The sequence below is a fragment of the Anguilla anguilla genome, chromosome 13, assembly GCF_013347855.1.
Source record: "Anguilla anguilla isolate fAngAng1 chromosome 13, fAngAng1.pri, whole genome shotgun sequence".
NCBI lineage: Eukaryota > Metazoa > Chordata > Actinopteri > Anguilliformes > Anguillidae > Anguilla > Anguilla anguilla.
In genome coordinates, this window is record NC_049213.1 from 19,846,156 (window position 1) to 19,867,528 (window position 21,373).

Sequence of the window (21,373 nt, forward strand, 5' to 3'; positions counted from 1 at the left end):
AAGTACAAACAGAGTGTGCTAAAGGCCTAGGTTCTTTAAGTACATATTTAATTCATTTTAATATCATCTGCAACTCTTTCCACAGTGTTTGGAACTGTATATATCATGGTGATATTTTCTAATCTTAAATATTCTCCTCTGTTGTTTCTATTTTTGCTATTGTAAAACCCCAGTTCTGGTTTCTATACTGGCCATTGGGCCAAAGTATGGTTTGTACCATTAACATTTTCTTCAGTCTTTTTTTTTAGAGTTGTGCCGAGACAGGTGAGCTCGTTTTATAGTCCTTCTCACTGGGCCAACTCGCAGTCTGTCCAGCCCTGAGTCAGCGCAATCAGAGCAGCCAAATATGTTTGTCAGCCTGCTGGTGGAAAGAGAGCCCGCGCACACAAGCTCTAAACGGCAATAATTCTTCAGCCCCAAACTACCACCAATGAGCCCTCACCCCCAAACTCTACCACCAATGAGCCCTCACCCCCAAACTCTACCACCAATGAGCCCTCATCCCCAAAATCTACCACCAATGAGCCCTCATCCCCAAAATCTACCACCAATGAGCCCACACCCCCAAAATTTACCACCAATGAGCCCTCACCCCCAAAATCTACCACCAATGAGCCCTCACCCCCAAACTACCAGCAATGAGCCCTCACCCCCAAAATCTACCACCAATGAGCCCTCACCCCCAAAATCTACCACCAATGAGCCCTCATCCCCAAAATCTACCACCAATGAGCCCTCACCCCCAAACTACCAGCAATGAGCCCTCACCCCCAAACTCTACCACCAATAAGCCCTCACCCCCAAACTACCACCAATGAGCCCTCACCCCCAAAATCTACCACCAATGAGCCCTCACCCCCAAATTACCAGCAATGAGCCCTCACCCCCAGGCTCTACCACCAATGAGCCTTCACCCCAAACTACCACCAATGAATCCTCACCCCCAGGCTCTACCACCAATAAGCCCTCAGCCCCAAACTACCAGCAACGAGCCCTCACTCCCAAACACTGCCCCCATATTCAATTACGATCTGATCTTTACGATCTTAATCTTTACTCACTTCCCAATGTAACTCTACTCTAAATTTAGTGAAAACATCATCTGCCACTCTCTCAATTTTACTTAAAAATATCATAAATTCAATTCTAACTTTACTTAGAATTGAGTTTATTTCTAATTCTTCCTAGCTACACATTAACTTTTGATTTGTTGCCATTAAATTTTAATAGGTTCAAACCCCCAACCCTCATGGGGCAGAACTGAGATGTGTGCATATATGCGTGAGAGAATGCAGCTGCATCTTCATGTATCATAAAATCTGAAACATGAGGAATACTTTCCTTTCTGTTAAGATTAGCCTAATGCTACATGCAAAATTGTTTTTTGTATCTTTGATTTCTCACAAGCATTGTGGCATATATACAAAGAATGTTCAGTTCACAAGCACACATTGCCAAAAGTTGTTGAACTAAGATGTTGAAGTTCTGGCATAGCCTGATAATTATAAGAAAATTTTTCTCCCTTCTCTGGACTGGAGGACTGTTTGTTTGGGGAAAGGGATCGGGAGGTAAGATGAGACAGGTTTATGTGTCTTTATTCTGATGAATGAGGGTCCAGCATTCCAGGAGTGTGTTCAGATCCTGTGGCTGTATCGTGTAATGTCTTGGGGTAAATATATTCAAAGCCAATGAAACTCAAGTGAGCTGGACAACTGAGAGAAATCCAATCGGGAGAGTGAAGGTGGGGGTTGGATGGGTTTGGGAGCGAAGGGGAGTAAGCTTGCAGCGTTTAATGGTCCCAGTCAAATGCAACGCAAAATAATCACAGTCAGTGAAGTCATTTCTTTCCTCTGAGGCTTTTATTATTCAACGAAAGAATACATTTCTCATTTAGAACTGAGCCTCTACCAAAGAATCAGTTTGAGGGCAGCAGAACCAAGGTGTAGGACACTGTGTGTGAGACAAATGCTTGTAAAATTGTGTTTCTGAAGAAAATGTACCTCTGTCCATTTAGAGGCAGGTCCTTACAGGAAAAGAACAGACAGTGGCTAAAAGCTGAAGCCCTGGTCCGCTTTCCCAGTGCTGTGAGCATGTGGGAAATATACATTGTAATAATGAAGTGCACGTTTCTGCATACTGAAAAGGGGAGAGCCTTAATCTGCAATTTTTCTGAAGCTCCCTCCAGAATTCTCAGACAGTTTTTCTACTGAAATGCAAGACACAGCAATCGTGACTACAGGAAACTGCAGCAGACTTTCCAACAGGTAAAACCCCATTGGATGCATGTTCCTTTTAACTTCAAAAGTCTAACCTAGCTCAGGTGTGAAATATAAAAGGTGCACATAACTTATTTCACTTTTTTGAAGTTTAAAAGATTTTGGAGATAAACTTCCCTACAGCCCCTGTTATATAGCATACACTGTTATCTTAACCTGCTAAAACAGGTACAAATCACCATATGCATCTCTACCTCCTGTAGCTGTTCACTGTAGCCCTCTAACGTCCCCTCCCCATCACCTTTATTCTGTGCTTTTAACTTTTATCTTTTCTCTCTCTGTCACTGATTTCCAAACAGCCTCATCCTCACGACCAGGTGTGATCCAGTCCCCAGACTCCAAACCCACAACCAAATTCATTAACCCTTTGAAGAGTAGATTTTGGAATGGTGTGTTCTAGAATTCCATTGCTTTCACTTACCAGAATTGATTGTTACATCAGAATTAGAATGTTCCATCTAGAACACTCCAATCAAATATTTGTGATCTTACGGGGGTAAAATGATTTAAATGCAATGCATAATCTGGCTTTATGAAAAGCCCTTTCAAATGCATATATTTTAAATGGAAGTGTATTCTCCTGCATCTTATCTAGCCTGGGTTTACCTGTCTTACCTGCGCATTAGATCCCCTCCAAGTAAAGGTATTGTTCTTTGTTCATGTTGAGTGCTGGTTGTTGTTTATACCACGGGGATTGGATTTAATTTCAGGTCCACTTAATTGTTCTTCTTACAAAAAAGGTGAGACAGATTTTTTGCACAGATTTTATCTATGGTTGCCACTGGAGGACTGACTGTTTGTTTTTTCTTTCCCCCCCGAACACTTGACTCGTTCACACCGGTGAGAGTTTTTGTGATTTTGGGACTTGTGTGGGACCAACCCAAATTCAAAGTAGTAACTGGCGAACCAAGTCAAATTGACCAAGTCAGGGTTAGCATGCTGTAGAGATGCTTGATCAGATTGACCGGGTCATTGTTAACAAATTGCAGAGATACCGGGTCAGATGGACCAGATCAGGGCTAACAAGCTGTAGAAAGGTGAACTTGTTTAGTTATCTTGCCTTACCACATTTCTCTCTCCCTATCTTTATCTCTCTCTCTCACTGTCTGTGTCTCTCTCTCTGTCTCTGACTCTGTTTCTCTGTCTCTCTCTCACTCTCACTCTCTCTCTCCCCTCACTCTCTCCCCTATGTCTGAGTGGGTGGGTAAAATTGTTCTTCCACACGTCCACCCTCCTTCTCTCAAAAGCAGTGCTCTGAGGCTCCTTGTCTGGATCCTCTCCAAAATAACCTACCCACGTCTGGGCAGTGCTTTTTTTTATTAAATGTAATTGAGACAGGGAGTGGCATCCTTTAGCTAAATATGGGAAAATGAGGGGGTCTACCAAGCATGCAGGGGCCTGTCGGGGGGTGCACCAGGCTGCTCTGTGATTGGGCAGGAAGCGCCTGTGCCCAAGGGGTCTTGCCCAATCCTGAGTATTTTCTGGGGAAGTGCGCTGGGGTTTGAGGGTACTTATTAACGGAACAGACGGGGGACCCAGGCTGGCTTAGTTGAGCTTACTTCAGCAGGACATCTGCAGGCTACGCTTTGGAGTCGCTGTTATCGGTCTCTCTGTGGTTTGACTCCTTCTGATCACCAGCATCATGGTAAGAGTCTGTACTGATGGAGGTGCAGGGGCACCCTGTCCTGTTAGCTCCGATTCACTCAACATGTTGTGGAGATCCCCTGATGCAGGGAAAATGCGTGTCTGCAGCAGGTGGGCAGGCCGAGTTCTTATGACTCCTTCCATGTACATACACCTTTGGAGTGTACGCAAACACGACAGTACCCAATGCTCAGCATCCCAGCAGCTCCTCCTCATGTTGCTGATGTTGGCTGATCAGAAACATTCTGTCGCTTGCCTTTAGTCAAGCCTGCTGGGTTTGAGAATTAAGGTGGATTTATTTACTGGTGAAAATTGGAGGGAAAATTCCTGATGGTGATTTTCGTGGGTGGGAGGACGGCTCTGTTTTTGAGATGCATGTCTAACTGTGAGAGCTGTGCTGGGTAAATTTGACGGGTGCTGTGTATGCTCTGTTTTGCGAAAGGATGCTGGGTCCCATAGAGAGTGTGGGGGTAGTTATTTAATCCGCCTTTTCATCAGAGATTTAATGGAAAATATCATTATGTCAAAGTGAGGATAACACAGAGGGAAATAAAAGTAACAGTATTAATGGTTGGCTGAATTTGAATACGATGTTTACCAAAAAAAGTGGTTTCAATGTGTATTTTTTTAGTAACATTTTCCATGTTTCCTTTTTTTGTGGAGGAAGACGTAACACAAGGAACACCTGGAAAGAACTTAATAATCCACACCTCCAGGAGAAATTGATTTGTTTGTGATGCAGCTGTTATTCATATTCTAGTTCTGAAATTCGTGGATGAAGAGACTGAGTGAATTCAGTGAATCTTGGCATACCTGTGGTCAAAAGGGGGCTGGCTGTTGCCTGAAAACAGTGATATGGATTATATTTAGTGCCCTTCTCAGGTCTTTGATTTAGAGTGCGTGAAGTGATGTCATCATGCGGAGTGGAGGCACTTTTTGATGTTTCTGAAACGTTTGTGTGATGTTAGTACAGAGCCGCACCATGGTGATGTGTGATTGTATGTATTTGTGTGTGTGTGTGTGTGTGTGTGAGGGTGCAAAAAAGAGATTTAAAGCGATTTATTTACATAGACAAAAATAATGAGAGAATGTAGGAGGGAGTGAGATTGAAACCGTGTGCTATGGTCTTTGGGGGGATAGGGGCAGGGATTATGGAACTTGAGCGCTGTGACAGTGTGGGGGGGGGGGGGGGTGTTAAGGTGTTGCGGACATATTTGTGGGGCTGATGAAGGGTGCTTTGGAGGAGGTGGGGAGGTCAGGCGATCATCCTGCGGCATCAGCTATGTTTGGCTATCATCGACTCACCCAGTGGCAAACAGGTGGGTGGATCCTAGCCAATAAGAGATGGCTTATTTTACTGCAGCAGTTTGGCCTATCATGCATGGCCTCCCCTCACAGAAATAAACCCTGGGGAAACTTAACAGGCATTTTCCACACGTCAGCCAGCCCGCTCAGGGTCGTTAAGTTTAGCACCAGCTGCTTCTCTCCTCCATAACTGAAGATGATTTTCACTCCGCAGTGATGCGTTCATCATCAGCACAAACTCGCACTCGCTTATGGTGAAGTGTTGCTTGCACGTTGGAAATGCCTGCACATAGGAACCCATTCAGCGCACAAGCAGATTGAATGATCCAATAATAGATCCCGATAGAGCTTGGCAGTAATGTTCTCAGAGAGATGGAATTCTGCGTGCGTGAGAGCGGCAGTCACAGCGGCACATCTGAGCTGATCTTTTGGCTGTGTGTGCATGTTTGTGTGTGCGTATCTGTGTGTGTGAGTGAGTGTGAGTGTGTGTGTGTATGTGTGTGTGTGCAAGTGTGAGTGTGTGTGTGTGTGTGAGTGTGGGCATTTACGTACGTGTGCGTGTGCAGTGTACTGCAGCCAGACTGCGCCAGGCCAGCAATGTGAAGATTGTGCATGTGTAGCTGAGATGAGGTGATGACAGCAGCTGTGCTATGAGCATCTCAGACGGGCTCTTCATAATTTGCTGAAGCTGCATGAATCCATCTGTGTGTGTTGCTTCATAAATATACCATATTGAGTGTTAAGTTTGATCGCTATTAATTTCACTGTGGTCTGAGGGTAAGTTTGGCCGAGATTTCACAGCCATGCTGTATCCATAGGTTTAAACCCTGTTGGTCCCAAAGAGAATCAATGTTTATTAAAATCATTTTCCCTTCATTTTTCATATAAATTTAACCTTCACATTTTAATGTAACTTTAATATGTGAAGGTAGTATTGGGAGTGACGGGTGGGCTATCAGATCCAACACCAAATCTCATTGTAAACTTTTAACTTTAACCTTCAAAGGTACTTAATTTTGAATGATTTTATTGCAAACACACTGCCCTTATAAGAACATGCTGAATGATACATGTCTTCATTTAATTCAAAATATTTTCACCATCCAGCTTGGGTGGTTACAATGCTGGAAAGGTGGTCACTTTCACTTTTGGGATATGTTTTTATATTTCAATTTCAAATCAATGTGTAGTGGTAGCTATGTCCAATGTCGACCCTAATTTGGAATGTTAGTGATTTGCAACCGTAGCCAAGCCCATGTCCAATGCAGGAGACTGTAGATATCCTCCTAAACGCGTGGTGTCGCCAACCTGCTTGTTTTTACACAGCAGCCTGCAGCCAAGCTCCCATGGAATGGAATTGGATGAAGGCCTGTTATATGCAGCTTTGGCATGCAGTCCACGGTAGCCCAATCAACCAGCAGGGGTCACTAGAGAGCCATGAAACACAGGCCCCCTAATTGACTCGATCCTCCCATACCATACAATCCGCCCATACCCTGGGTAAAGCAATCGCCAATTGCATGGTGCCCTATAGAGTTACTGGCCCCTTTCTGGATTTGAGGCTGTGGGGCTCATCCACGCACCACGGCATGGTGACCTAACCAATTGAGCCACCCATGAGCAACTGATGAGAGTTGTTTCTGAAAGGGCAGGGCATAGGATCCCACAGTGATGAGTTTGAAATTTGGCACTGGTGGTAAAGTGAAGACCACTACAGTATTCTGTATGCAAGCGCTTTAGAAAACGTGGGTGATGCATTGCATATAAATTGCATCACCATAGCCTAGTACGAGCAGGAAAAAGCCTGAGCAATCCTCTTACTGCTGTCAAGTGGCAAACAAGATTTATTGCTGTAAAAACCTGATTTTAATTTTCATCTTAGTTAGCCTGTCTGTATGAAGTTTTATTAATGACACCTTGTCATCAATAAAACAAAAATAGATATATATTATGAAATGAGAATCTTTCAATTTGTGTGCGCCAAGGGTAACAACATGTCAGTCTGGGATATTTTAATGTGAACCCAAAAAAAAAGCACGGACCTTTTAGCTTGTCAGACTACTCTCTAGACTAACTGTGACTTCCGAATGGTGATAAGGCCATACTTCAAGCTTACTAAGGGATCACTTGGATAAGCAACAGTGTCATCAGCATACAGATGAAGTTTATTACTGTTTATTAGGTAAGGTACACTAATGTCACATATAAATAGGAAAGATGACAGGTGCCAAGACTGAGCCCTGGGGGACTCATTTAGAATTCCAAAAAGTCAGATTGGTTTCCACCATCCACACTTATAAACTGGGTTCTGTCCGTGAGGTAATTATAGAACATATAATATGCATCTTGGCCCAACCCAATAACACAATCAAGCACATCTCCAGGTGAAGTCCAAATTAAAAGAAAACATTCTCTCTTAATCCAAAATCTCTGCTTTTGTGGTCAGAAGTCAGGCTGTGGTTGAATAAGAACTTGTCCAGGGCCCCTGAGAACTTTTTTTTTTGACTAGTTAGGTTTGTGGTGCTGTCTGTACTGTCTATAAATTTTAGTGTGTTAACACTTCTAAATTTTCCAGAAAGTAATTTGATTTTGCTGTTCAGCCTGTTTGTTGTTGGCAAAACAAATTTTGAACTATGAAATATTATGACTGTTTAATAGTTAACAGGTAGATCTGCATGGGTTTCCATCAGCAGAATGAAAAACTAACTGTGAGTGAGTCAGTGTGAGCAAGCTCAGGATTTACTGTGGAGCAGGGGACCAGGTCAGTGTCCCAGGGTTGCCTGTTAATCTGAAATAATTTCACAGAAAAACCAATTAAAATCAGCCCGATAAATAAGCAAAACTCTGTTGGCTTGTATAATTTAGCAAGAAAGGTTAGTCCACTGTCATTGTACATTGTACATGTAGGCAATGGTCTGAATCAAAATAAATGAAAAGAAAAGCATTAATGTGGCCTTACCACGCTTACTTTAGGCTCATTCTTTTAAAGGAGGTGCCTAAACTCATCCTTGTCTCTCTCCCTTTCTCACCCACCTTTCCCTCCCTCTCCCTCTCCCTCTCTCTTTCCTGCAGCCTACTGACGCGCAGACTGACGCACGCTCCTTCCTGAGTGAGGAGATGATTGCGGGTGAGTTTCTCCTCTGATTTATAGTAAAACTTATTACCACTGCACACAGAACTTATTATAATGTTTTGTGGGGATAGACTCTGGAATTGAAATAAAACACATACAATTATAGCAGAAACTAGACTGGGAACAATGCACATTTAGTTGATGTGATATCCACAGCGACTGAAAATTAGGTTGTCTTTCTTACATGCATATAACAGTGCTAGAAGTATTTGACTCACAGAGCAATCAGTTGACTCACAGAGCAATGTGAGTCATTTGTGGAATAAGTACAAACACAAGTTATAAATATCACATAGCGTCAAGTTGGTAGTTACATTTAGTTATATTACTTTACATTTTATTTGGCAGATGCTTTTATCCAAAGCAATGTACAATGAGTGCATACCTAAATTTTCGGAACAACGGTTAGACACGGTACAATTCCGAAAGTATGTATATCCATGAACATCAAGTCTAATTCGTACAGTAAGCATGGGCTAAGTGAGTAAAATTATAGCAAGTCAAAGTAGTCGAGGAATGATTACAAGAGATATGTTAAAGAGCTATGGCATCAAGATGACAATACTAGTGCAACATAAAAATGCTAGACAAAGATACAAGTACAGTATTTAGTGCCAAGAGTGTGGTGATGCATTGCAGCATTTAGTGGAGTGGGTTCTGCAACCAGGACAGCAGAGTTGCTGTCCATCTTCTGCCGCAGACGAAAAATGCACCTATGGATCCTGCACCTTGGCTCACCTAATGCTGAGTTCTGAACATTTAGCTTGAGTTCACTAGCTGTTCCTATGCTCAGTCTAAAATGTTATCCCCTAACCCACATGATTCCTATTATTACATTTTCTGTTTCCCTCTTTCAGCTACTATGGCATCTACCTTTATATTGTAATTGTGTATTGACTTGGCTACGGATCGGTTGATGGTTTGGCATCACTACTGTTCATGGCCTAAACCTATATGTACGTGTTACATGAATGTGTACAAGTTCCTCCGGATAAAAGCATCTGCCAAATACCTCAATATAAATATAATGTGAATGTAGAAAAGGGAGCTGAGGTAAGAGCAGAGACACTGTATGTAGGTATATTTTGAGTTGATGTCATCAGATCACATGACTGATCAGTATGGGTATCTGCTGACATCCAGTTTGCAAGGAAATTTGAGGATTTGTGCAAAGGATTTTTGCAAAGGAAATTTCTGAATATGCTGTCCACCATGTTCTCCCAGAGTTCAAAGCTGCCTTCGACATGTTTGACACTGACGGTGGCGGTGACATCAGCACCAAGGAGTTGGGCACCGTGATGAGGATGCTGGGCCAGAACCCAACAAGAGAGGAGTTGGATGCCATCATTGAGGAGGTGGACGAGGATGGTAAGGTCACGGGGCTGAGGTCACAGCTCATTGCGTGAAATATTACAGTATATAACCCCAGACAGCTGTGGGATGCGTGCATCTGTCCTGTTCATTATCAATGTGTGGGCTGTCTGCCTGTCTGTCTGCCTGTCCTCTATCCCATCCTTACAATCCCCCACATGCCCCCCATAAGGCAGCGGCACCATCGACTTTGAGGAGTTCTTGGTCATGATGGTGCAACAGCTCAAAGAGGACCAGGCCGGAAAGAGCGAAGAAGAGTTGGCAGAATTCTTCAGAGTGTTTGACAAGTACGTCAACCTCAGTGTACCGCTCTCTCATCTTTCTCAGCTCCTGTCCTTCTGTAGGCACGCCCCCCTCCACACACACACGTACACACATACACACAAACGTACACACACACGTATACACACATGCGTGCGCACACACACATACACACATACACACACGTACACACACACGCATACACACACGTACACACACACGCATACAAACACCCACACATGTATACACACACACACACACACACACACACACACACCAATGGTGTAGGCATGGGTGGACCAGAACCAATATCTTCTTTAAAATAAAGAACAAATAACAACATTGAAGTATGACCTTTATTGCTAAGGCAATGAAATTGAACAATTTAATTGTTTTATTTAATTCTTTAAGTTATACTTTATACTTACAATATACATAGTTTCACTTTTGTAATTTTGACCGAATTTAATGTTAGCTAGCTAATTACTGAGTCACTTACACCCATACCCACAAGCAAGCAAGCACTCACACACGCATGCACATATACACCCACATCCCCACAAGCATGAACACTTCTCAAAAGAGGAAATACTGCTATTGTTTTGACAGTGAGACATGTGTGATAGAGACATAAATAAACCGTGTTTAAAAGACAGGCAGAGAGATAGAGTGTCCCCATTTGCCGTTGTGTGGAACTGCTGGTGCCTGTGCACAGGAATGGCGATGGCTTCATTGATCGCGAGGAGTTTGGGGAGATCCTGCGCTCTTCAGGAGAGCCCGTGTCGGAGGAGGAGATCGACGAGCTGATGGCAGACGGTGACAAAAACAACGACGGCAAGATCGACTTTGATGGTAAGAGACAATTTCCACACATGCGCGCACACACCCACACACATTCTGATTGGGTGTGGTTGGGAGGCCATATGAACTGCCCCCTAGAGGAAAGGTCTCGGTACTGCCCTTCAGGTGAATGTCTTTACAATGGCCCCAAGGAAAATGGTCTCTTGAGCAATACATTTGTCCTGTGCCTAGGAGAATGGCTTTACACTGCCTGCAAGACCTATACTTTTTGTCTTGAAAGAGAGATTTCGGTGGCTACACTATCATTGTGGCTGAGATATCAGGATATTTTGTAAGAGAGGAATATGCTTTAAGTAATTTTTAGGTAAGGTATGAGGATATTTTATATGAGAGGATTTAGAAGGAGGTCAAACCAGGTGAAGAAGTTCAGTTAAACTGCATCAGTATTGTCACAGAAACAGCAGAGGGCAGCATGCAAGTGTGTCACAGCCTTGTGTTAATGCTGCAGGTGTATATCCACGTGTGTGTGTGTGCGTGTGTGTGTGTGTGTATATGTATGTATGTGTGTGAGTGTATGTGTGCATGTTTGTGTTTATGTTTTTATATGTGTGTGCACTATGTGTCTGTGTGTGGGGAAAATGCATAAGTGCGTGCGTGCGTTCGTGTGTGTGTGTGGGTTTCTGTATTTGTGTGTCCTATGTGACTGTGTTGGAGGGTCAGGGGGTGTATGAAAGCATTTAATTTAGTCTCACATATTCCTTGTACTCTTCCCTCTTTCAGAATGGCTGAAAATGATGGAGAACATTCAGTAGAACAGAGAACATTCCTCTCCGATGCCCTCTGCTGGTGAAGACAGGAACAGCAAACAGCACTTGTAGACCGCAGTATTGGGACAGAAGAGCAGAGGCACTGGGAAAGCCCAGGGGACAGAATGGCCTCCTGCTGCTACTGCTTTTGGGAAGGAGTATAAATATCTCCCCCAGCCTTCTGCAAGGAACCCCCACCCCCAGCTGTCTTCCTCTACACCTGTTGCTGCTCAAGAAACTTGCTAATTTCACCCTCTTTGCCCCTCCACACAGACAGACAGACACACACACACACACATACACACACAAACACACAAACTCGCAACCTCTCCAATAAGCCGTGTACAGAATGCCTTCCAAAATAAACCAGTTTCTAGCTTTGCCTCAGACCATTCTGTCTGGTATGGTTTTTTTGGCTAGGGTGGTTACCGGTGTGTAGTTCCGTAGTTGTTTTGTGTGTTGTTCTTGTGATATTTTTTTTTGTACTCATGTGTTGTGTTGTCTTTTTCTGAATAACCCCACAGCGCTCCCTCCTTTTCTTCTCCACTTGAAAAACTGTGCACTGTTTATGCAGAGAAGGGGGGAAGGAAAAAACAAGTGAATATAGTTTTTTTTTTTTTAAACAAGTGACTCCTAACAGAAAGGCAGATTTGATCATCTCCCACCAGAATACAATAGACTGACTCTTTTGTCGAACTCCTCCTTCCCTTCCATTTTTTCTTCTCCTCTCTCCTTCGTTTTTTCATCCCCTCTCACACCAGCTCGGAAAGGCTGTTCACTTTTCCCCATGTTCCCATATACCATTCTCATGGAATTTCACTTAAATGTTGGTTATTCCGTTTGGCCAATCAAACAATCTTGTTTGACTCTTAAGCGCATTTCTTCAGGTTGGGTGGATGGGCTGGGGTGGGGAGGGAATCGTGGTTACCTGGGGTGTCCTCCCAGTTCCCAGCATATTATTGGGGTTGGGGGCGGGTGGGTCCATGCCTGGACTTCGAGTAGGAAAGTAGCAAGTTATGGTGTTTGAAGGCTAAATAGGAAGGTTTCAGAGGTGCAGCTGTCCTATGCCAGCTTCAGGGATTCTCCAAAAAGCTCCCCATGACCCTCCAGGGTATACTGCTCCTAATACACCCCCTCCAGCCCTTGACCCCCTCTCCCCCAGTACAGGAAGACCACAGCCATACAAGGAGAAGCCAAAACTGCTGTTCTTGTCTGTACCACCGTCATGGGCCCACTCCCCACTTAGCTCAAAGAGTCACGCTATTCCTGGCACTCCACTTCTGAGGCACAAGCACTTTCTGGAAGTTTAGGGTTACACTCCCCCCGTGGTAAAACCCTACAACCATCCTGCATTACAGAAGTATCACAGCCCTGAATTACAGTAGTATCACAGACCTGAATTACGGTACTATCACAGTCCTGAATTACAGTAGTATCACAGACCTGAATTACGGTACTATCACAGTCCTGAATTACAGTAGTATCACAGCCCTGAATTACAGTAGTATCACAGACCTGCATTACAGCAGTATCCTAGCCCTGAATTACAGTAGTATCCCAGCCCTTCATTACAGCAGTATCAAAGCCCTACAGCAACACAGTATCCCGGCCCGAAATTTTTAGCAATACCCACAGCCTTGCACAAGACTCCACAAATCTGAATGTGCCTGTGTATGAGACCTTTCTCTCTTGTGGTCAGATATGCACCTCACCTGCTCCTACCCCCACTATGACAGTCACCCTCACAAAAAATCCCTTGAAACATTCTACTTCTCATCAATCTCCTCAAATTAGCAAACATGTGTATCAAAAACCAGGCAGTGCTGGACAGGTAACAATCCAAGTATTCTCAACACCAGGTCAGCCAATACCTGAAATAAAGACCACAAGAGATGCAGACTTCAACTTCACGTTTGAAAACTGCACATGGACAGCAAATAATTACCCTCGCACGAACGAAGAATCATTTCCAAAAACAAAATTAAGAAAGTCAACAAAACGACAAGTTTCTGTGATGTCATTTCTATGGCCTCTCAAACCGTCAAATGGCTTTATTGGCACCAACGGGGGCTTTTATAAATGGTACAGTGTGTGTGGCTATCGCCTTTCTGCCTCCTCGTTTCTCCGTCTCCATATTCAATCATGGGAATGTGCGCTGCACCAAAAAGATGTTCGTAGATTCGTGGCGACCACCGTTCTTTCCAGAATTCGATTGGCTTGTAGCAGCTTCCGAACCCTAAAAGTTGAAGATTCTAATCCTGGAGCCCGGTGAATGACAGGGGGCGTGTCCTTGGTTGCCGGTTTTAAGTGTGTGTGAACTCTCAAGTTGACGTCTAGTCTTTTTGTTCAGGTGCACACAGACTGACCGTTCCTCTGGCCCTTTTCCTTGGAATTTTTTGGGGAAAACTAATCCGCAGCTATGGTAAGCTTAATTCACCCGTGTGGAGGTTTAATTATGTAGAGCAATCGAGGTGTTCATGAAATAAGGTAATGACATATCAGAATTGCCCTCTTTAGCGTTGGAATTATGAACTATTAATAAAATAATTCAGAACTCTTATTTTGGCTCTATCTTTCTTTTACAATAAAATGCATGTAGGGCCATTAGTAAATTAAAATTAAATCATTTTGAAAAACAACACTGAAAAGCATAGGCCTATGTAATATTAAACCTACATAGTACAGAAACGTGAAGGGAAATTGCATCATTAGGCACCACTTGCTATGTCAGATCAAGAAAAAGCGAATTAAATTGACATTTAAATACATATTGCTGAATATTTCGTTTTTACTTGAATATTGTGTCATGAAAAGGAGTCATATTTGGTCACTGGCTATAGCCTACTATTTCCTATTGTAAGCTATAACTAGCCTATGTCTGGCATATTTTGATGACATTGCGTGTAAATCTTTCGAGACGTACTGCTCATTTTTGGGCATCCACGAAAGGAAACGGGGATTACAGAAGAATTTTCAGTTGGTGCTGAGAAGTAAGTCGAGCAGGGATAGCTTTCTTTGCCTCGAGCTTCAGATGGTCCGGCAGCTTGACCTCGGGCCGGGAAGATTACGTGCTTATCAGGCAGATTCCTCGGAATTGGGTTTCCACGCAGCCTTAGAGCAGAGATTCTCAAACTCGGTCCTGGGGACTCCAGTGTACGTTATTCAGACCACAAGTGAAATCTCAGCCTTCTAGCATTCATTTTTTCTTAATTAGACGCTTTTCTTGTTTTGAGGCATTCTTTAACATTAGGCCTATGTCAGAAATAGCTATGCATGGCAGATATTCACATTATAATTATTGTGCTTTTGAAATGATTACATTAAAAAGTAATCAAATTAACCCTTGTTAATGTTCTTAAATTAACGTTCTAGTGCTGATGTAATAATCACGACTAGTAATCGAAAGCAATGGAGTTATAGAACATTGAGAATTTTCAGCTAGAATTTTCAATGTAAAAAAACCTACTCTTCAAAGTCTTAATGACTGAAGCGAATCTTACACTACTAATTGGTGAAAGTGTAGACACCTGGCCGCTATAACGAACCATTTGACTAATGAAGAATTCAAAGACAAATGATAACTAGCCACGCTGGCATTGTGTTTAGAAGATAAAGGAATACATTAGGAAAGAACTTAAACATGTGTTCGACAGCCTTCACTTTGCAATTGGCTGTAGCGAAACCTAGCATAGAACAGGGATCCCCAGGACACAGAGTGTGAGAACCACTGATCTAAAGACTTGGCACAAGGTAGCAGAGCTAATGTGTTGAGCCCCAGCTGGGTGCGACAATATCCCACAGAGGGTGTCATGTAATCCAGCTGTCACCGTGCTTCATCTATTTAAGGATGCAGCAATGGCTTTTTTTCTTCAAATGACTCAGAGCCTGCATTGTAACACCTAGATGACGAACTGATGGTCAGTATTCCTTGCTATAACTAACAAACATCCCTAACACAAAAAGTATATTTCCATATACATGGAGATACAACACATTTGGTTCTTTTGATTTGTCATTCTTGGTGGCAATGACAATGTAATGCACATACCAATGATTCCAGGACATAGCACCGACTTATTTGTGAAATAAGAAGCACTTTTGTATCGTTGTTTATATTGAGAAAAATGTCAAGTAAGATATACAGTGAGCTCCATAATGTTTGGGACAAGGGCATATTTTTGTATTTGGCTCTTGACTACAATTTTATATTTGTATTAAAACAATTGGCATGTGGTTAAAGGGTAGATTCTCAGCTTTCATTAAAGGGTTCAATGTTTTGGTTTTATCATGTAGAGATAACAGTACTTTTAATACCCTGTCTCCCCATTTCTTGGCACCATGATGTTTGGGACAAATGGCTTTACAGGTGTTTCTGATCAGTCAGGTGTGTTTAATTGCTTCCGTAGTGCAGGTATAAGAGAGCTTTCAGTATCTAGTCTTCTAGATTATAGGTTTTTGATTGCCTTTGGAGTCTGCTATTGCCATTTGTCAGCATGAGGACCATAGTTGTGCCAATGAAAGTCAAGGAAGCCATTATGAGGCTGAGAAATAAGAAAAAACATTTGGAGGAGAGAGGTTCCAAAAATGAGCACTGATATACGCATTTGGACAAACCAATCAAATATATTTCGCATAATATACCAATTGTTGCTGCTTTGGTCTTAGTGCAATACATACTGTAGCGATCTGCTCCTGAGGCTGCTTAACTGCTCCACTGCGGTGAATTCATGTTTAGTGTAATGGTTAGCGCAGCCACCTCTCCCCCCTGGAAACCGAGGTTCAAACCTTGCCAGATCCCTGCCGTTACAATGTTAATAGCCTATAGCCAACAGAATGTATTATAAGAGCAAAAACTGAGATATTTTGTCAAGTTTTTAAAATGTATTTGGACACCCTCCACATTACATTAAAATGTATTATTCAATATCTAATTGTATATTTTCAATATATGGAAATATTTTTCCGTTGCGTAGCCTAAGGGATCATACAAACACAAAATGTGTTTTATTGTACTGCTATGACGTGAGACAGATGTTGCAGGGACAATGTTGGGACTGTATTAGTGGGACTCATCAGGCAGTGAGGATGATGAGGATGATGATGATGATGATGATGATGATGAAGGTGTTGTCTTACAGAGTGAAGCACAACAGGAGGCCCGCTCCTACTTGAGCGAGGAGATGATCGCTGGTGAGCTAGCACCCATCCATTTCACAGTTTATGAGAACGATATATCCCGCACACCATCTAACTCTCCCAGTATTTAATTTCATTCTTTTTCTTGTGAGCAAGAGATGTTGCCAGCCATTATTAGGTCTTCGTTGGGTGTCGCCATGTTGTCACTTGCTCAGTAGTAAAATTTAATAAATACATTTATGTCGGGGAGGTTTCAGTCTGTGACTGTTAATTATCAGGAGCAATCATTTGTTTTTATCAGTCCGCCTGAAAAATATGGGGGTTCATATGCTTTTTTGAGACTCTCCAGTTTAAGATAAACACACTTGTACACAATATCTTCTGCCATTGTAATTGGCAAATATTTGAAATAAAATGATTCATGTTTATTTATGGGCAGGCCTGTATTTTACCAGAATGTTTTAAACGCAATGGAAAATCTCATTGGATCTGATTCCAACATTGTAATGTATTAGTTCTTTTTTTCCATGCAATATGTTTAATGTGCACAATAACTCATTTCCACACAAAACTCAGTGAACTTATCTGTATTTATGAAGAGTGGGTTAGAAGTAAATGTGATTGATTTTGCAGAACTTCATCAATACTGATGCAGCCACGATACGGCAAATATGCTCCAACAGCTCAGATTTGTTCGACTGTTTCACAAATCCGTGCTGTCTTTCCATTCGTTCCTCACCACGTTTACGACATTCTCCCAGAGTTCAAGGCTGCCTTCGACATGTTCGACACTGACGGTGGCGGTGACATCAGCACCAAGGAGTTGGGTACCGTAATGAGGATGCTGGGCCAGAACCCAACAAGAGAGGAGTTGGATGAAATCATTGAGGAGGTTGATGAGGACGGTGAGCAATGTTTGGTTCACTCTTAGGCCATTTTGAAACCTGTGACAAATCCCAGGGTAGCTACCTGATGCTATTTTTGAATTTTGAGTAGGTGTATTCTACATTTTTTTCAAAGCATCTGTTCAAAGTACAGAGGACACTCACTAATTCACTAATTATGTAGAAAGAAAGATGCTCTAACTTATGGAATGAACACTTTGAAGGTCTCCTCATCAATCATGTCTAAATCTTCTCATCTCAGGCAGCGGCACCATCGACTTTGAGGAGTTCTTGGTCATGATGGTCAGACAGCTAAAGGAGGACCAGGCCGGAAAGAGCGAAGAGGAATTGGCTGAGTGCTTTCGTGTATTTGACAAGTGAGTTGTATCATCTTCTCTGGGGATTGGCTGCTAGGATTCAGCTCCATGCTCTCACATTAGCCAACTGGCCTGTATGTCCCATAAGTTCAACATTGCATTATATTATAGCAGTTCAAGTGACTTTAGAAAAAAACAAGCAGAGATTTGTTTATTACAAATGGACATCTCTACAGAGCATGTGAGATTCTGTTGCCTATATCCCACTTCTTGCGCAAGCAGAACAAACTGGAATGTGAGGGGTAAAACAAAGGGAGATTGCTAGTTAATTGATCAAGGATAGCGGTGTTTTCTCGTACGGATAAAAAAAAATTGTGAAAATGGTTCTCCAAGTGTATTTGGGCAGGCATTAATTTATTTGGGTGGCCTGCCCAAGTAAAGCCTAGGTGTGGGAAACCCTGTGTAGTCCTCACTATGTCACACTGCAAAAAGAACCTGGACAAGCCAGTCTCATCCTCGGTTCTGTGTTGGGGAGCCGTGTGTCTGGACTGTGCCTCACGCGCGTGCGTGCGTGTCTGTGTCCTGCAGGAACGCCGATGGCTACATCGACAGAGAGGAGTTTGCTCTGATCATCCGCAGCACCGGAGAGAGCATCACAGAGGACGAGATCGACGAGCTCCTGAAGGACGGCGACAAGAATGCAGATGGCATGCTGGACTTTGACGGTGGGTGTTTGGAGTCACTGGTCTGTGATTTGGGGCGTTTTAGGTTTCTGGTTCACATTTGGGGGTGTTTGGGGCTACCAGTTTGCGATTTTGGGTATTTGAGTTTGCTGTTTCTGGTTACTGGTTTGCTTTGATTGGTGTTGCTGGGCTTTGATGATTCCACAGGGATTGCAGTTTAAGGCATTTGAAATTGCCAGTTTATGTTTGGGGCTGTTTAGGGTCACTGGATTTGAGTGGCTGTGTTGTGATCTTTGTTTGCCTAAGTTAATTACATTTTTTTGTTGCTGTTTTATAGAATTCCTTAAGATGATGGAAAATGTGCAGTAAAGCAGGGACTCAAGGACATTCCTCCTCCCCATGACCTCCGACCCCTTCTGGCCCCTCCTCCTTTCACCCTCTACAAGCTCCACCTCCCCCCTGTCTTTACAGACCTCAGCCTTTTTTGACAGACAGGGCTCATTCCAATCGCTTATTTTTACCTCCTTGCATCCTATATAGGAAACGTGTATTAGGCAAATGGAAAATCCTTGTTCAGTCACACATCAGTTTTAAGCCATGTCAATCACAGATGTGAAAGATTAAGAGAGGTGGATCCACAGGCCGATCATGAGTACATCACACGTTCTGGAAGAAAACCTCTGTGAAGGATGCTCCCATGTTTCCTTGCTCAAGCATCCTTTGGGAGCGTCCTAGCTCCTCACTCATAGCTCCTTCAAGGAGCATTGAATACGTTGGACTGTCTTTAAACATGGCGGACCTCAATCGATTTCTGGGTCAGGCGAGGACCAAGGAGACAAGAATGGATAAAATAAGTGATTAGAATGAGCCCACAGACTCTGACTCCTGTCAAGTGGCTTTTTGCCTGCTTCTCTCTCACCAGCATGAAGCCACATCCAGGACTGACCACTGCATTGTCATCATGGTCTAAATCCTTATGCTGGGAAGGAATGCAGTTCCACTCTCTGCTGTAGGGGAGCACACCTTACGATCCCAAGACACAACAACAACAGCCAGTGGCTCCCTCCACTCCCCCTAGCAGTATGTCATCTAGATCAGCAGTTAGACTTTTATACTTCCTAGTTAACACCAAGTCGCCATGGAAACTGCACATGAACACTTGTAAAGGTGTAATAAACAAATGGCTAAAAAAAACATCTGGCTTCTGTTTGGTGGGTCTAGAATTTCATTAGTCTGTATATTGATAAAGGAATATTAATGAAATAACTTTTTTCCCTTTTCTACACTTTTTTTTTCTTGGTTCAAAGCCACCTAATTGTTTTTTGGTTCAAAGCCACCTCTCTGTTCCAGAGGGTTGGGAATGTGCATATATTACAGTATAATATTACAGAGGGTTGGGAATGTGCATATGGTAAATGGTAAATGGTAAATGGACTGCATTTATATAGCGCTTTTATCCAAAGCGCTTTACAATTTATGCCTCTCATTCGCCAGAGCAGTTGGGGGTTAGGGGTTAGGTGTCTTGCTCAAGGACACTTCGACATGCCCAGGGCGGGGTTTGAACCGGCAACCCTCCGACTGCCAGCCAATCGGTCTTACCTCCTGAGCTATGTCACCCCTATATATATTACAGTATATATTACAGTATAATATTACAGAGGGTTGGAAATGTGCATATATTACAGTATAATATTATTTATGGCACAAGGGGCATACAATGAAATAAAAACTTGAAAAAAAATGCACTGGACCAAGAAAATGAACTTGTACACAATTTAAATGCTACGCACATTACATAACAGTACAGGATGGACATAAGTGGAAGGTGCACTTACACCAGTCAAAAGAACAATCATGATGATCTGACACCTACAAGAAATCTTTCAGAGATTGAAGTATTTTACATGGTGAGAAAAGGCCTAAGGGAAATTTTGATCCTAATTTCATGCCAGGACAGGTCTAAGGCAATCTTTTAGTTTTTTAGTTGTATTGTCACCAAGCCATGGAGTGAATTTCTTTATTGGTTAGAAATGGACAGTGGAAATGGGCTGTAGGTATGCAGTGCAGGGAGGATTTCTTGGTGAAATGTTCTGCAGTGTCAGTCTGTGAACCAAGAAATGACTGTGATATCATGAACGGTTCCAGGAAGTTCTCCTCAAATATGGTCTGGTGGGTCATGCTGTTTGGGAGACAAACAAGACAGTTTCAGTATGTATGTAATGGCTTGAATTTAATCAAATATTTTGTATGTATGGACAGTAACAAAATTTTTGTTGTTTTGGGTTGGTACTCAGTCATATTACATTTGAAATGAAACATTGAATTGAATTAAAGCCCTTTTAATACATAGCCCCTGCATTTTAGGGGACCAAAAGTAATCAGACAAATTAACACAATCTTCAGTTGTTGTCATCTTCCTGTTTTGGGGGCTTTTTGTTGCCAACAATCTTCTCTTCAGCAAGTGGAATGCATGTACAGTTGGACTCAGGACTTTGCCACCTGTCTGTGTGTGTGTGTGTGTGCGTATATATATATATATATATATATATAGAGGGAGAGAGAGAGAGACGTATAGATGCAGTATTTTAGACAATTAAAAAGCCTAAATACCTGTTGTGTTGCAACAATTTTTATTTTTACACACTCTGTGTGTGTGTGTGTGTGAGTGTGTGTGTGTGTGTATGTAAAGATAAATACATCTCATCATATTTTCACATTAATTTTGGTGGAGAAATGACATTGAAAGAATTTCCTAC

The 21,373-nt window shown here is 42.5% G+C and overlaps 2 protein-coding genes across 2 annotated transcripts; both read left to right on the plus strand.

Moving 5' to 3' along the window:
- The first annotated feature begins 3,781 nt into the window (after positions 1-3,781).
- On the plus strand, positions 3,782-11,986 carry LOC118210865 (troponin C, skeletal muscle). Its single transcript, XM_035387331.1, has 6 exons — positions 3,782-3,921; positions 8,298-8,352; positions 9,583-9,726; positions 9,902-10,016; positions 10,706-10,842; positions 11,572-11,986. The coding sequence occupies exons 1-6, from the start codon at positions 3,919-3,921 to the stop codon at positions 11,601-11,603; spliced, it is 486 nt and encodes a 161-aa protein (XP_035243222.1). The 5' UTR covers positions 3,782-3,918; the 3' UTR covers positions 11,604-11,986.
- Positions 11,987-13,916: 1,930 nt separating this feature from the next.
- On the plus strand, positions 13,917-19,813 carry LOC118210832 (troponin C, skeletal muscle-like). The gene is made up of 6 exons (XM_035387289.1): positions 13,917-14,019; positions 16,736-16,787; positions 17,495-17,638; positions 17,880-17,994; positions 18,523-18,659; positions 18,955-19,813. The coding sequence occupies exons 1-6, from the start codon at positions 14,017-14,019 to the stop codon at positions 18,984-18,986; spliced, it is 483 nt and encodes a 160-aa protein (XP_035243180.1). The 5' UTR covers positions 13,917-14,016; the 3' UTR covers positions 18,987-19,813.
- Positions 19,814-21,373: the final 1,560 nt, after the last annotated feature.

What these genes read in the sequence shown, in the direction of transcription:
- LOC118210865 (XM_035387331.1), top strand. An exon ending in TTCTTCAGAGTGTTTGACAA is followed by an intron (nt 10,017 to 10,705) that starts GTACGTCAACCT and finishes GCCTGTGCACAG; the next exon opens with GAATGGCGATGGCTTCATTG. An exon ending in CGGCAAGATCGACTTTGATG is followed by an intron (nt 10,843 to 11,571) that starts GTAAGAGACAAT and finishes TCCCTCTTTCAG; the next exon opens with AATGGCTGAAAATGATGGAG.
- LOC118210832 (XM_035387289.1), top strand. An exon ending in GAGCGAGGAGATGATCGCTG is followed by an intron (nt 16,788 to 17,494) that starts GTGAGCTAGCAC and finishes ACATTCTCCCAG; the next exon opens with AGTTCAAGGCTGCCTTCGAC. An exon ending in TGCTTTCGTGTATTTGACAA is followed by an intron (nt 17,995 to 18,522) that starts GTGAGTTGTATC and finishes TGTGTCCTGCAG; the next exon opens with GAACGCCGATGGCTACATCG.